This window comes from Pelmatolapia mariae, linkage group LG1, assembly GCF_036321145.2.
Source record: "Pelmatolapia mariae isolate MD_Pm_ZW linkage group LG1, Pm_UMD_F_2, whole genome shotgun sequence".
Lineage (NCBI taxonomy): Eukaryota > Metazoa > Chordata > Actinopteri > Cichliformes > Cichlidae > Pelmatolapia > Pelmatolapia mariae.
In genome coordinates, this window is record NC_086227.1 from 26,736,174 (window position 1) to 26,750,253 (window position 14,080).

Here is a 14,080-nt window from a genome sequence, read left to right on the forward strand (position 1 = left end):
AATTTGTAAAAGGTGGTGAGCTTAGATAGTACTGGACAAACAAGAGAAACTCGCAAAGCTGAAAAAAAGTCTTGTGAAACTAGAAGAAAAGAAGATCCAATGGAAACCGTGACAAGTTAAGTGAGCTATATATTATTCTACTTATGTTTGTTGAATTTAAATCGGAGAGCGTAAAGAGGATGGACATAGCTTCCTTGTTACAAAAATAAGAAGCACCTAAAAAAAATTGCATTTTACCTAGTGGCCACCAGATGGCGATAGCTATAGTTGCAAAAAACTTCTAATCCTATAAAAGTCTATTAGGAAAACGACTTCCTTTATTGACGTTCATCTCAAGGCTTCAAAACAAAACTTCAAAAGGTGACATCCTGGTAGGTCTTTTATGCGGTCTATGGTTTGAAATATGAACTTTTAAATAAAGCCACAGTTCCCAACAGCATTTGCAGGAGACACCAGGCAAGGAGCTGAGACTGAGCGCTCAGGATCTGTGGTTTTCAACAAGACAACAACCTTAAGGATCCTGCCAAGAAAACACAGGGTGGCTCCCCACTGACAGTCTTGAACTGACCCTGCCACAATCTGGGCACAAACCCAACAGAGCTCTCAGATAGACCGTGAATTTACTGTGGACCAATGCTCCTTATGAGTTTGGTTGAGTTTGAAAAACGGTAGAAAACGTAGAAACTTCCAAAAGAAAGGTGTGTCAAACATGTGTGATAATTCCCACAAAGGACTGAGGCTGTTACTGCTGCTAAAGGCGTTTTAATCAACATATAAATGAAAAAGAAAATGAGAGATTTTCATTGATTTACAAAAGTTTACAATAAGTGTAGCGTAATGTGCATAGTTCTGTAAAAAACACTGAAATAGAAACTTGAAGGTCTAAAAACCTCTGAATGCACTACAGTAGTAGTGAACAGAAGCTCTCTGTAATGAGAAGAGAGCAGCAACCGCAATGCATGTCTTCAAATCTGAATAACAGCAAGAATCCAAGCTACTGATGTTCCTATGCCCAACACTTCCTCCTAATTCTAGCTCTATTTGTGTGTGATGCTGTTTTTGAGTTACAGTGTGTGCATGAACAATATTTTTTTTTTTAAAAACCTTGTGTAGTTCTGGATTTAAAAATAAAACAACCCAAAAAAAGAACAGCTGTTATACAGCTTGTCTGTATAACTAGAATTCTGAGAAGTGGAAAATCTGATAACCCCTGGGTAGCAAAACACATAAGTCTGCCTTATGTGTCCACTCATCTTGGTGTGAACACACATGCAACAGCCATTGCTTTTGTCATAGTTCGGTACATAAATAGACATGTGACTCACAGTGTCCCAACCTGCAGTTCATGAAACAGCTCTTACACAGTGGTAGAGAGGTGGTGAAACACAGTAGTATACTTGCTAACAGCCAGCAAAACAGTAACACTGATGTCCATCACACCACGTAATCATTGTATACTGAAAAAAATAATCAGAATGAACAGTGGGACATTAGATCTTTTTTTTCCCTGACCATAACTGTCTAAATTCCATTGCGGAAAGAGCTTTTCTTTACAAACTACAATCAACTGAGTTTTTGTGTTTATATGCACATGAATTTGCTCTTTGGAGTTCTGCTGTGGACCTGCTTGTCTATCAGTTAGTATACACAACAGTGAAACCTGTTGGATAAATAGCATGACTGTTTCTGACCTTAGCTTCTTCAGTAGACACTTTGAACCATGTGTGCCTTTCTTTCTGTCTGTGTCTGTTTATACCTTTTGCTTTGTGCTACTGGGGACCTCACTGCCATCCCACCCTTGCTTAGAATGAATCAAAAAATAAAGAACATGACGTAACACTGTCAGGGATAGGGATGAGACTGAGAACAAAAAAAATATTCTCCTTGCTGGAGTTCCTCATTCGTGACCATCTTTTGAGCAATTCCCCCCCAACTTTCTCACCAACTCTCATAACTTTCCATGTAAAACTGCACCCTCCCAGTCCTGTCATCATCACTGCTCTTTTCAGATACAAACACTGCGTGAATGCCGTTCTAAGGAATGATTGATTTTTCTGCCGCCTCTCTCGCTGACCTCACACCAATGACATCAACTCCATCCACAGTTCTGTTTCTGCCCAATGACACCCTTTCTTCCCCTCTGTGTCTGCTTTTGTGTACAGTAAAATTACCTAAGCTTTCTCTTCAGCTGTTTTTAATCTGTATTTTCAATTCCTTCCCACAATACAGAGACAACTAACAGGTAGTTTTATTAAAGTGATATGTCAGCATCCACCCGCTCTGCAGTAAACACCCATCTACCACACTCAGGGCTGCAAAGCAAACCTGCAGCGTTTCAGATTGGGTTTGATTAACTATGTTTGTAACGCCAGATTTTGTTTTCTTAAGAGGCATGGCACACCTCTCCCTCTTTTAGCCTGGGTTTGACTCACCTTGATTTGTCCATCAATCTGAATATGACAGGGCTGGAGAACGTACACTTCTAAATTTGTTATTTGGCTTGTGCATGTGGCTCAGTGGGAACATGGCAATGCTTCACCACTGCCAAATTGAAAAACACTGCTGCTGCTTAGTGTCCAGTATTAAAATGGCAAGCATCAAATTAGGATTGGATAAAAAGAGCTGCAGCTTGGTAAGATTCCTCCCTGTACTAACTCAGCATGCTAACCACTTTAATATTTTGCTGATTTCAGGGTTTTAATAGCTTACAACAGAACTCTGGTAGGTGATGATGCATATACACTCAGCATGCACTTCATTCCAGACCCTTCAAACATTTTCTCTAAATCTCTGTCACTTATTTGTTTTCCAAGCAACTTTCTAATAAGGTTGGCCTTTGGGTAAAAGACTCTTTAAAGCTAAAAGAACTTCAGTGCATATGTGCACCTTATCTCTCAAGTTATCAGTATTATGCAATAACAAAAAAAAATTGCACTGAAATAGACAGCATGATAATGTTTTGTGGTGATGTGGTTAATTTGAAAGCTTTTTAAACAACAGCCTGCCAAGTTGGAAAAGTAAATGCTGCAATATGTTACCCTGTATTTTCCCCCAAGTTTTTAACTAAACTTATTTGCAATCATCAGTCACAGTAGTTCATATTATTAGTAGATTTTATTATGTTTTCAGATCCATTTTTATTTCAGTTCAGTTACTTTCCACATTGTGTTCCCTTATTTCAGTTAAGTTTTTATTACCTTCACTTTAGTTATAGTTGATCATATGCACGAATACCTCCTGGTTTAAGTTTTGTTGACTAACTTTGACCAGACTTATAAAAACTAACTTTTCCCTCATTATTTTTTAATTTTTAATAATTATTATTATTAGTGAGTGGCATAGTGGTGCAGTGATTAGCACCTCCCAGCAAGACGGAATGGGATTACCCTCCAGGCTTGGGACCCTTCTGCGTGGGTTTTCTCTCACACCCCAGGGACTTGTATGTTAGGTTAACTGTTGATTGTAAGCTGGCTGTAGGTGTTAATGTTAGCCCTGTGGTAGACTGGCGATCTGTCCAGGGTGCACCCCACCTCTGATCTTATTACAGCTGGGACATGCTCCAGAACCCCCACGATCCTGAATTGGATAAGCAGTTCAGAAAATGCATAGATGTGTGGATAATAGTTAGTTTTCTATAATCCCAATACGATTTCAGTTAGCTTCCCCCCCCCCAAGCTCACTGGTCATGGTCTTAATTAAATGTAAAAACAGAGATTATTTCGCAGGGAAGAATGATTGTGTGCAGCAGGACCAATCTACAGTAGCCTATAATAAATATGGTGAAGTAACCCTGTCAGCTATTGGTTAGGAATTAACACAAGAAATATATTTTGAATTCTTTCATTAAATATATTTGTGTGGGTTGCGGCTTTCACTAATTAGGTCACTTTGCACAACTGAGACCGAGCAGGCCAATAATTCATACAAAAATTTCCACTTGGGCCCGGTAACGTCATTTACAACCTTCATCTCGGTGTATGTGTCTCTAGATAAACCGAAAGAGTCGCATTCCCTGATCACTTGTCACCAGTCACTAAGACCTGCCTGCAACCTGCTCAACTAGTTTGAACCGAGAGGAATTTATGAGACTTTCCTGCAAATCTGCCCTCACAAACCTCCCAGATACACTTTCGCCATAAAAGAAGCGTCAACAAACACTCCTCATCTGGTTGTCCACAAACAAAACATTTGATGAAAACACACAACTTAGCAAGCTAACCCAACTCTTATGGTCCCAGGTTGTTTGGCATCCACGGTGAAGCATCACCTCTTTAAAGAACACTTTTTCCTTTCATATTTTCAAATTAAACAAGGCACATAAGGAAACACGAACACGGAAAAGTCATTAAAAATATCGAAAAGTCAACAGGGAGTCTATAAAGGGATTATTATGAGAACATTAAACTTACAGTCATGCTTAGATAAGCAGTTTCGCTTGCCTACCTCTCTCACCGCTACGGTTCAAAAACATCAACTTCTGAGCTTTCGAGAGGCCGCAAATGACGAGCCACCACTTCTGGACGGTTTCCCACACACGCTCTCAAAGTTTAGTATCCGCGGAGAGCTGCCGTTTTCAGGAGATATGTTAAGTTTGCCAACGTTTCTGCTCAGAGAACCTGTTGCTGACAGCTCGGTGTGTCACACCAACAACATGGCTGACGACGAGTGATTGGAGCCTGCGGGGCGCTGCTAACGTCCGGCGAGTGGGAGGAGAGAGAAAGGGAGGAATAAAAGTGGAACAGATGGAGAAGGAGAACAATCGATGGGATGGGAGGCAGATAAGAGACAAGTGAGGGTAATATTATACAATATGGAGCCAGACTAGGAGAATAATGGAGAAGAGATTAAAATCCTTGTATGACTTGGAGATTATTCATTACAAATTATGAGATAAGGATATTCTGAGAGTATACTGTCATATATTTTGAAATTATATAGGTACACGTTCTGTGATTATACAGTCATGTGTTCTGAGATTATACAGCCATACACTCTGAGATTATATAGTCATATATTCTGAGATTACACAGTTGCACATTTGCAAGAAACAATTCAGAAATCCTCTGCGATTAAAGTCACAAAGAGTAGCTCACTTTGGAAATTTGGATCAGCCTATATAGCCAACCAGTAGTGTACTGTATTCGGTAAATCAACTCATTGCCTGTTTTTAACTGGGTTTAGCTATGTAAATTTCCAAAGCCCAGAATTGTGATAACATCCAAATAATCCAGACTTTGAAGGGACACTGTTGTCTTAAATTAGACATCTTGTTTAATGTGGGTGGCACTTGGGTGTCCAGCAATCAGTCCTTTCCAAAACTGGTTGGAAATTTCTTAGTAACTGGACTGTAATTTGGCCAGATTTGGCTGCTTCAGTGGGACGAGGTCACAAGCTCTGAGGGAATGCATGATGGCTGCAAAGAGATTTTTTTTTAAATGATAGAAAATTCAGTGGATGAAATTTTAATGTTAACAGATCTCCTGCCTCCATGAACACTCATTACGTACCATACATGCCCACTACTGATATAGCAGTTGCATTTAAAAACACGATTTAATGCCAGTAACTAAGTAAATAAGCCAATGAATTATAGTCTGGTCTTTTGTATATCGTTTGCAAAATATGGGGAATGATAGGCAGTAGACCACTGTGAAGGACATAAGGAGTCTATCTTCTAAAACCTACAAACATATATATTTCTTCCACCTACAGTTAAACTAATAGTTTTTACTTCATGTGATGTTCTTTAACATTAATGCATGTAATGTTATTTAACACTGCTACAATGGATACACGCAAGGACATGACTGGGTACTGTGGTCATGGAAAACTCAGCTAAGAAGTACAACGAATTTCTATTTAACTGATATCTAAACAAAAACTAATAAATAATACAAAACTATAATAGCGATGCTGTGTATATCATTCACTGCTACACATTATCAATAGTTTGTGTTTTTCTGTTTGTGTCTGTGTGGTTCCTCTAACCTTGTAAATTAAAAAAAAAGGTGCTATTTTCATCAGGTTCTGTTTTGACTCCGGTTTATTCCCACAGAGCGCTGCTTTATGTAATAATTTTAATGAGCTAGCTAACTATTATTAATTATTATTATTTTTTCTGTGGAATATCATCGTTTGTGTTTAGTTTACTATAATGTGCAAGCGTTTTTATTCTGAAAAACTAAACATGTACTCTATTACCCATAGTCCCTTGAGGCGTACTTGCGGCAGCTTTGCGACATTTTCAAACGATTTTCGCGGTTTACGGCTAGTTTACAACTTTGCTACCTCCATGGTGAGTGGAGCAAAATGTTCAACAAGAAACCTCGGAGAAACTTTCGGCAAAGAAAAGACTGCTCCAGCGACGACGAGGACCAGCCAAAGAAGAGCGAAGAAGGAGAGGAAAACACGGAGAAAACCGCTCCAGCTGTGGTAAATAAGCCCCTTAAAGCCGCGCAGAGCCGCGGCATCACTTGCAGCTCCAAGCGGGAAGCGACGCCTCCGAAGCCGGATACCAGTGACGGAGAAGACGGGGAGAGCGTGGAAACGACAGAAGAAAGAGAAGAGAGAAAGAAAGACAAGGAGGGGACCATAAAGAAAGAAACCTCTGTTTTGAGTTTCTCTGACGATAAGGAAGGTAAGTAAATGTAAACGAGGCGCTTTAAGGTAGATATCTTTTACTCCTCAGCTCACTGACAACGTTAGAGCAACGTTAGGAATTTGGAAATATTAATCTCCTATTATCTGTTGGCAAAAGAGGTGAAGAACCTAAACCTCAAAGATACAGTGACAGTTCATAGAGTTCCTAAATGAGTTTATCCACTGTCACTGTTTTCCCTGTCATCTGTCCACATGTATCATCAGATGTCTATTAAACCCCATGTGTTTTACTTTATTGGACCCGAAGGTGACAATAGACACCATTTCCCACATATTGAGACAATGTCACACATTTTGTGTGGCTCTACTTTGCAAAAGTAAAAACATACAATTCCCCCCTAAAACGTGTGACTTTTGAAGAAAAGCTGGTCTATGGGGGAATCCATATTGAAACCCAGTGAGGATTAACTAACAGGGCTGCAGCTGAAATACCCAACATTTAGTTTGTAGTGGTCTGATCATCCTAACAGAGGTTGGCGGTTGGCGGTAACAGCATATAATTCTGGTTTGTTTCACCTTCTCATAGCTGAGGAGTCTATGTTTAAATTGAAGAAGTCATCTGAGAAAGCAGTTCTGTTCCAAATTAGGAAGAAGGAGGCTCCGCCTGCCAAGACCATCGTCAGCACAGGTAGGTCCATGATGGGAACAAAGACTCTAAGAAACAGATCTTGAATACAGTATATGTGCATTAAATACACTCACTGGACAGGTGTGATATGTGTATCCAAAAGAATGCATCCATTCCATAGGAAGTGATGAGTAGGGAAGTGACAGCAACAGATCCATCCATGTGTTCACAGGTTTTTTCCTGGTTTAGTATCTGCAGTTTAGAGATGATTTTGGTAGAGGCAATGAGGCTGTGGGAACTTATTTGACAGAAATTGATGTGTTTTCAAGCCCATTTTGGTCATAAATAAACCAAAATGACTATTTTTCTAATCCTTTCTAATCTTAAGATTATACTGTTAAGGGTTTACATATATAGATTCTTTGCAATATCTAATGTATACCAGAACACATTTTTGGTGAGTAGACAGAATAAACATTTTTATGTCTTTTAGTCAAAATCAATGGCTTTCTGTTCTCTCTTCCACCTTCAGGGGCTGGTGGTGCTGTCTCATCATCTGCGTCACCCAGGCAAGATTATAGCAGTCAGGCGTCACCACTTTCTGTGGATGATGATGACGACGACGACGATGATGATGATGATGCTGACAATGATAACAAGGATAATGGGAGCAATGATGACAGTGATAGCAATGAACGTGGAGTGGGGTCTCTTTCAGCCAGCTCAGCCTCAGACTCTAGCAGTTCTTCTTATACGCCCGGTATGTTTTTGTCAAAGAGAAGGACTCTCAATTTGTTAGGACTACATGATATGATTAAAATCATCAGTTGTTAATCTGGATTCATGGCTGTGTTTTTAAATTCTTCTGCTTTGTTTGTGCCTGCAGTAAATATCCCCAATGCTAGAGAGATCGAGGCCGCAAAGAGACGGCGTCGTGCCAATCGAACCCAGAAAGAATTCATTCCCCTCAGTAGAGATGGCCAGAGTTCGGCTGGCAGCACACCAGATCACTACAGCAGGGAGGATGAAGATGACAGAGTCGATGATGATGATAATGAGCTGGATGATCACGAGAGGAGAATTGAATTTGCCCCACGGATGAGGAGCATCAGGGAAAGAATTGCTGAGAAACTTGGTATGAGAGGGCGGGATACAGAAAAAATAGTATGAGGAGGTGAGAAAGAAAGATAGAAATGGCAGGTGTAGAGAGAAGAAGAAAGGTGGGGAAGCATGAAAATAAAACAATTAAAGCTGTTTAAGTTAAAAAGAAAGGTGAAATTTGTCATAATAGGCCTGTCTGAATAGTTTGTATGGATTTGAACCAAACCGTGAATTTTAAATGTCCTATTCTGTGTATTTTAGGAGAAAGTGATGGCAGTCGGTCAGGGACTGATGGGGAGGAGCAGGAACTCTGGGAAGAGACACAAATTGGGAAGGGAGTCAAAAGACGACCAGGGGAGCAGGTATGAGGGCCCATTAACATCTTGTTTTTGATTCTCATTATTCTGTTAGCACATATCTATAAATGCTGTTACTGTAAGTTATGCACCTGTTTTATACCTTTATGTGTGTCTTTTTGCATTGTTTTGTTGTCATTGCTTTTTGTCTTTGTTCTGCTGTGTTGACATCATTTTATCCTCCTTTTATCCTGATATTTTCGTTAGAGCCCATCTGGCAGTGACTCCAGCAGCTACAGCAGCAGTAGCATAAGCAGGCGAGATAGAGGAAGACAGAAGAAGAAATCTGCAGGAGTCAAAGTTCCAAAGATGCTTCCTCCTGTCACTGTCTCAACAGTCAAGAGAAGGATCGCTGGAAAGTTAGTTTGCTCTTTATTCCACACACTATAGCGATTTAAAATAGTAATGACAGAACAGATTAGGATTAAATGTTTAAATGATACACTGTACAGCAGTAGTAATTCCTATTAGCATGATTCCAGAGGCCAATAAACGTTACATTTATACACTGTGCTTTTATTACTGCATGCTGCCAAAACATGCAACACACATTTCCCCCCATTGTACACTTAACTCCTCCACTTTGTAATATTTTTTTTCTCCCTAGACTTGAGTCGTTGAAGGAGGTGTACAGAGCACGCCAGGCAGAGCTCAGAAGGATGGAGGGCGATGTTGAGGGTGCTAAAACCTCATTGGAGAATCTGGAGGAAAGCTCCTCAGAGAAGCAGCTTAAGTTTTACAGGACCATGACGACTTATGTCCACAACATGGTGGAGTGTTTGCAGGAGAAGGTCAGAAAAGAAAAGTTAGCATTTAAAGCAACAACTGAAAAAAAGAGTAGTTTATCTTTAAGCTTTAAATTGTTCTACTGTGTATTCATATGATATTAACCAGTACAGCATTATCTCTTTTTTTTTCTCAATACTTGACTAAATTATCCCAGATAAATAATCCCACAATAATTTAGGTGACTCTCCTTTTATTCGCTGAAGGTTGTTGAGATCAACTCTCTGGAGCTGGAGTTGCACACTCTGCTGTCTGACCAGATGGAGGCGCTGTTGGCTCAGAGACGAGAGAAGATTAAGGAGCAGGCAGACCACCTGCAGCAGCTTAGCTGTGAGTGAAGTGTGTGTGTGTGTGTGTCTCTCCATGTATATTAAAACCTACTGTGCAGTGTGTCTCGGGATGTAATATTTAAATTAACTGGATGTAATTTGTAGATAACACAGCAGAGCAGAGTGCAAGTTCAGCCAATGGATCAGAAACTCAGTGGTGAGTGTAATGAAATACCTTTCAAGATTACATTTCCTGGTTTGGTTTGTTACTTTTTATGTACTTTGTCTAATTTATTCTGTTCATGTATTAGAAAAAGGAAGTATATGTATCCATTTGAGCAGGTACTCCACTCTAGTCTCGCACAGATATGGGTTTAATATTTGTCTCTGTGTTCCAGTGAGGTAAGCGTCGGTGTTAAAACTGAGGAAGACTTTGATATGGCTGAAGACACACAACCTTCAGCAGAAGAGCAGGAGCAGCTGCAGAAGAACATAGGTGAGGCGTGGTTGTTCAGCTCTCTGTTATGAGCATCAATTTGTAGGCGAAGGCTTTGTTAAAACAGTGTACCTTAAACACAGCGAAGTATAATACAATTAAATTCTGCAAGACTGCAATATAAATATTTTCTATTTATTACGGCAACTCTGTTCTCCCTTTGTGGCTTTCTCTTTTAGTTTTTAGGCCATAAACTTGAGAAAATACTGATTTGCTTGATGCCTGTGTATTTATCTGTCTCTCTTTTCTTCCCCTTTCTGTGTCTGCTCCAGCTGACATACTGTTGAGGTCTAAGGCGGTATTTTCTGATGTCCAAGAAGACTTCTGCAGTGTTAAAAAGATTCTGTCTCGCTTTGAAGAATGGAGGGAATGCTACTCAGAGTCCTACCACAATGCTTATATCTCTCTGTGTCTGCCCAAGTTGCTGAACCCCATCATCAGGCATCAGCTGCTGGCGTGGAACCCTTTAAAAGTACTTGAACATGTGTACGCATACAGAGGGTTTCCCAGACGTGGATTAACCCTACTTCCAGACTATGACCTGCATTTTAAAAAAAAAAAAGAAAAAAGTTTGTGGTCCAGTACTAGGCTTAATCCGTGTCTGGGGAATTGAACTGTAAACACAGCTGCCATTAGTTATGAAGTTATAATATGCAGCAATAACCATGGATTTATTGGTGTGTCTCAGGATACCAGTGGAGACTTTGAAAACCTCCCGTGGTTCACAGCAGTGGAGACCTTTTGTCATGGACATGGCCACGAAGAGCTGGAGCACACAGACAGACAGACACTGTCCAGCGTCATAGAAAGGACCGTCGTACCCAAAATGACTGGTACTGTACACTCAATGATCTGTGCTCCCCATAATTTAAGAAGCAAAAACGTCCAAGTACAGGACTGCATAGGGGTTATTGCTATTTCATTTTTAAACTAAAATCCATTTCATGATTTAATCTGAGGCAGTATTATGTGAGCATTTTTTCTTTTACTTTGCTTTTTGGTTCAGCTTTTCAGGTGCTGTGGATAATCAAGTGTACATCATTTTTTATGTCCAGAATGTATGAATCGGCTTAGGGATTTAGAATAGCTTTATGCAGCAAAATTAACAGTCCATACCAAATGAATTACCAAGTCACTTTGCCTATAACTAATATTTTACAGTAGTCTCCCTTGCCTGGTATAGTTATATTGGAACGAAGGTTTGCCTTGAATTCCTCTTAGCCTTTTATATTGATTGCTCTCTGCTGGGGCAACTACAGACATGAGATGTGTCAAATACTGACCCTGCCTGTCTTTGTGTGTCTTTGTTTTCAGCCTATGTGGAGCTGGTGTGGGATCCCATGTCCCACCAACAGTCTGTCTGTCTGACTGATGTGTGCCACAGTCTGAAGGAGGACTATTCTATCTTTGATGGAGAGCATACCAAGCCAGTCAAGGTAAAGCCAACACTTACACATTTTTCAAAACAAAACCCACCTTTGCTGTTGTCTTTTACTATTTTAAACGTGCCTATTATTTACTGGGTCGTACTTTCAGATACATATTTTGTGTATTTGTCTCCCACTCAGGCATTCACAGAGGCTCTGGTTCGCAGGCTGAGAAGCTGTGTAGATGAAGATGTCTTTATTCCACTGTACCCCAAAAAGTGAGTTTCTGTTTGATGTGTTTAAAAATGAATATCAGAATATCAACCAATAAGAAAGCAGGTGTTGAGTACAACACCTGCATTTTGGATCCTTTTGTTCCTTATTTGATACAAAGAATAGTACTTCCTTGTACTAAATAAATGGTAAATGGCCTGTATTTATTTAGCGCTTTACTAGTCCCTAAGGACCCCAAAGCGCTTTACATATCCAGTCATTCACCCATTCACACACTGGTGATGGCAAGCTACGTTGTAGCCACAGCCACCCTGGGGCGCACTGACAGGCCATTTGTACTAAATACAGGCCATTTGTACTAAATAAGGAAATGTATCTAAAACTCTCTTCAGTCATTAGATAAAATTGTCAGTTAATAGTCAGATATGGTCCTTTGAGCCTGTTGTATTTGCACTTTATTTATACTGTCTGATCTTCTATTTAGGTTTCTTGAAGAGGCGTCTTCACTTCAGCGTCACTTCAGAGATCAGCAGTTCTGGACAGCTGTAAAAGTACTGCTCAGACATTTGTATTGTGTCAGATTTTGACTGTATTTTCAAACTTCTGATGTTAATAGCAATTGCATTGCTTTTCATTTAGCTCCTAGGCAACACGGGGAAGTGGGATTTACTGCTCCCCGAGTCTGTATTGAAGGAACTGATGCTGGACAAACTGTTGAACCGATACCTGATGACCACACTGTGCAGTCAGACGCTGTCCAACAATTCTGTTTATGCATGCAAAAAGGTATTTGAATGCATCACAGGTGTTGTTGTTCTACATATTAGTTTGACGTTGATAATGATGCTTTATCACTCCTCGCTCCCTCCTCAGATAGCAGATGGTCTACCCCCGTCTTGGTTTAAAGGGGAGAGCACCTGTTTGCCTCAGCTCCAGAATTTCAGAAACCACATAGTTCAGAAAGTTCATGCCATCTGTAAACAGCAGCCTCCCAAAGATCCAAACACCAGGTAATAAAACATGTTTTTGTAGAAAACTGGGGGGAGGAAAAATTGATTAGTGTAACAGAAAGATAAGTCAACCTCAAATAGATGCCCTTTTTAAATTAATTTTATATTGCTAGAGATTTTTTTGTTTCACTTGATACACAAGCTATTGGAGACTTTCCTGCAGTGTGACAGCAATATTTCTATAAAGTCATTATCTTCATACGTTTGTGCAGATGTTCCCCACCCCACAAATGTTGTAATCAGAATCATGTGTTTCTGCTGTAGGTCTGCTGTGGTTGACCTACTAAAGGTTTTGAGTACAATCAGATGCCACGACTCCATCATGGCCATAGCAGAAAAATACCACTATGAAGATGCCATCTACTCTCATCAGCTGCTGAACCCAGAGACTGCATGAGTCTCAAAAAGATCAAAGGAAGACGGCTCAAACTGAAATACCAACCGCCTATGTGAGGTGGCGTGTACAAAACTGTATGCTCCACCTTGACTGAAGCAATAGTTGAGATGAACACTTGTTTGTAAAATAATTCACATTCCTACAATTTGGAATCGTGAATATGTCGCTGTTTAAACAAGATAATTGGATTTTTTTATGAATAAATGCCTTTTGTGATTGTTTGTTTAAACCTTTTGCCATTTAAGGGGTTTAAAATCGCACAAACTTCTTTTCTCTTTAATCCCACTCCACATTAGAGTTTTATCACTGACATCGCTACACAAGCTACATTCCTGTTGAGGTTTTCTTATTAAATTGTCCAGTTTCTTATGAACAGATGCTGACAAGACAGACATCTGAAGCAAGGACAGAAAGGAAGGAGACAAGCTTTCACGCTGACAGGGTGTTTTTCTTTAGTTAATACCAATATCATCTGTCAGATCACATTAAATACAGTACGCAGCACTGAGCCCAGTCAGGTCTTGCTAAAAAAAAAAAAAAAGTTAACCACATGAGGTTTACTGCATGAAAACTTTGCTTTTCTAACAATTATAATACATATTTTAGACATTACTGTACCAATAGTAAAAATAATTGAATATACTGAAAGCCCATCAAAATCACTTGCATTATTTCAGGTTTTTGAGGGATGTTTGTGTACTAGTAGACAGCTGTAATAAAACTGATCACTTTCTATGTAACTAAAGCTCCAGATACACAAGAGACAGCGAACTCATGTTGCAAAGAGTGCCTATGGAGAACTCTCCAAAGTGTGGTGGTATCAGTTCAGTTTTTTT

At 39.8% G+C, this 14,080-nt stretch overlaps 2 protein-coding genes across 2 annotated transcripts in view; one reads left to right on the top strand and one right to left on the bottom strand.

Annotated features, from left to right (window-relative positions):
- The window catches only part of itsn2b (intersectin 2b), a 33,945-nt gene extending 29,293 nt beyond the window's left edge, over positions 1 to 4,652 (bottom strand). The window contains exon 1 of the mRNA XM_063477392.2: positions 4,444 to 4,652. The gene's annotated coding sequence lies outside the window, so the exon portion shown is untranslated. The remainder of the gene's footprint in view (positions 1 to 4,443) is intronic.
- A 1,625-nt stretch (positions 4,653 to 6,277) lies between these two features.
- On the top strand, positions 6,278 to 13,446 carry gcfc2 (GC-rich sequence DNA-binding factor 2). Its single transcript, XM_063462478.1, has 18 exons — positions 6,278 to 6,637; positions 7,187 to 7,288; positions 7,761 to 7,988; positions 8,115 to 8,363; positions 8,591 to 8,691; positions 8,893 to 9,044; positions 9,293 to 9,476; positions 9,678 to 9,801; positions 9,906 to 9,957; positions 10,139 to 10,236; positions 10,509 to 10,708; positions 10,925 to 11,069; positions 11,551 to 11,672; positions 11,805 to 11,881; positions 12,322 to 12,388; positions 12,477 to 12,623; positions 12,711 to 12,847; positions 13,112 to 13,446. Exons 1-18 carry the CDS (start codon positions 6,310 to 6,312, stop codon positions 13,242 to 13,244), a joined length of 2,646 nt encoding a protein of 881 aa, XP_063318548.1. The 5' UTR covers positions 6,278 to 6,309; the 3' UTR covers positions 13,245 to 13,446.
- The last annotated feature ends 634 nt before the right edge of the window (positions 13,447 to 14,080 follow it).

Bases quoted from the DNA above. Each gene is read 5' to 3' on its own strand.
- gcfc2 (XM_063462478.1), top strand. From the start codon at position 6,310: ATGTTCAACAAGAAACCTCGGAGAAACTTTCGGCAAAGAAAAGACTGC. The intron at 6,638-7,186 runs GTAAGTAAATGT...ACCTTCTCATAG, and splicing joins TTTCTCTGACGATAAGGAAG to CTGAGGAGTCTATGTTTAAA. The intron at 9,802-9,905 runs GTGAGTGAAGTG...TGTAATTTGTAG, and splicing joins CCACCTGCAGCAGCTTAGCT to ATAACACAGCAGAGCAGAGT.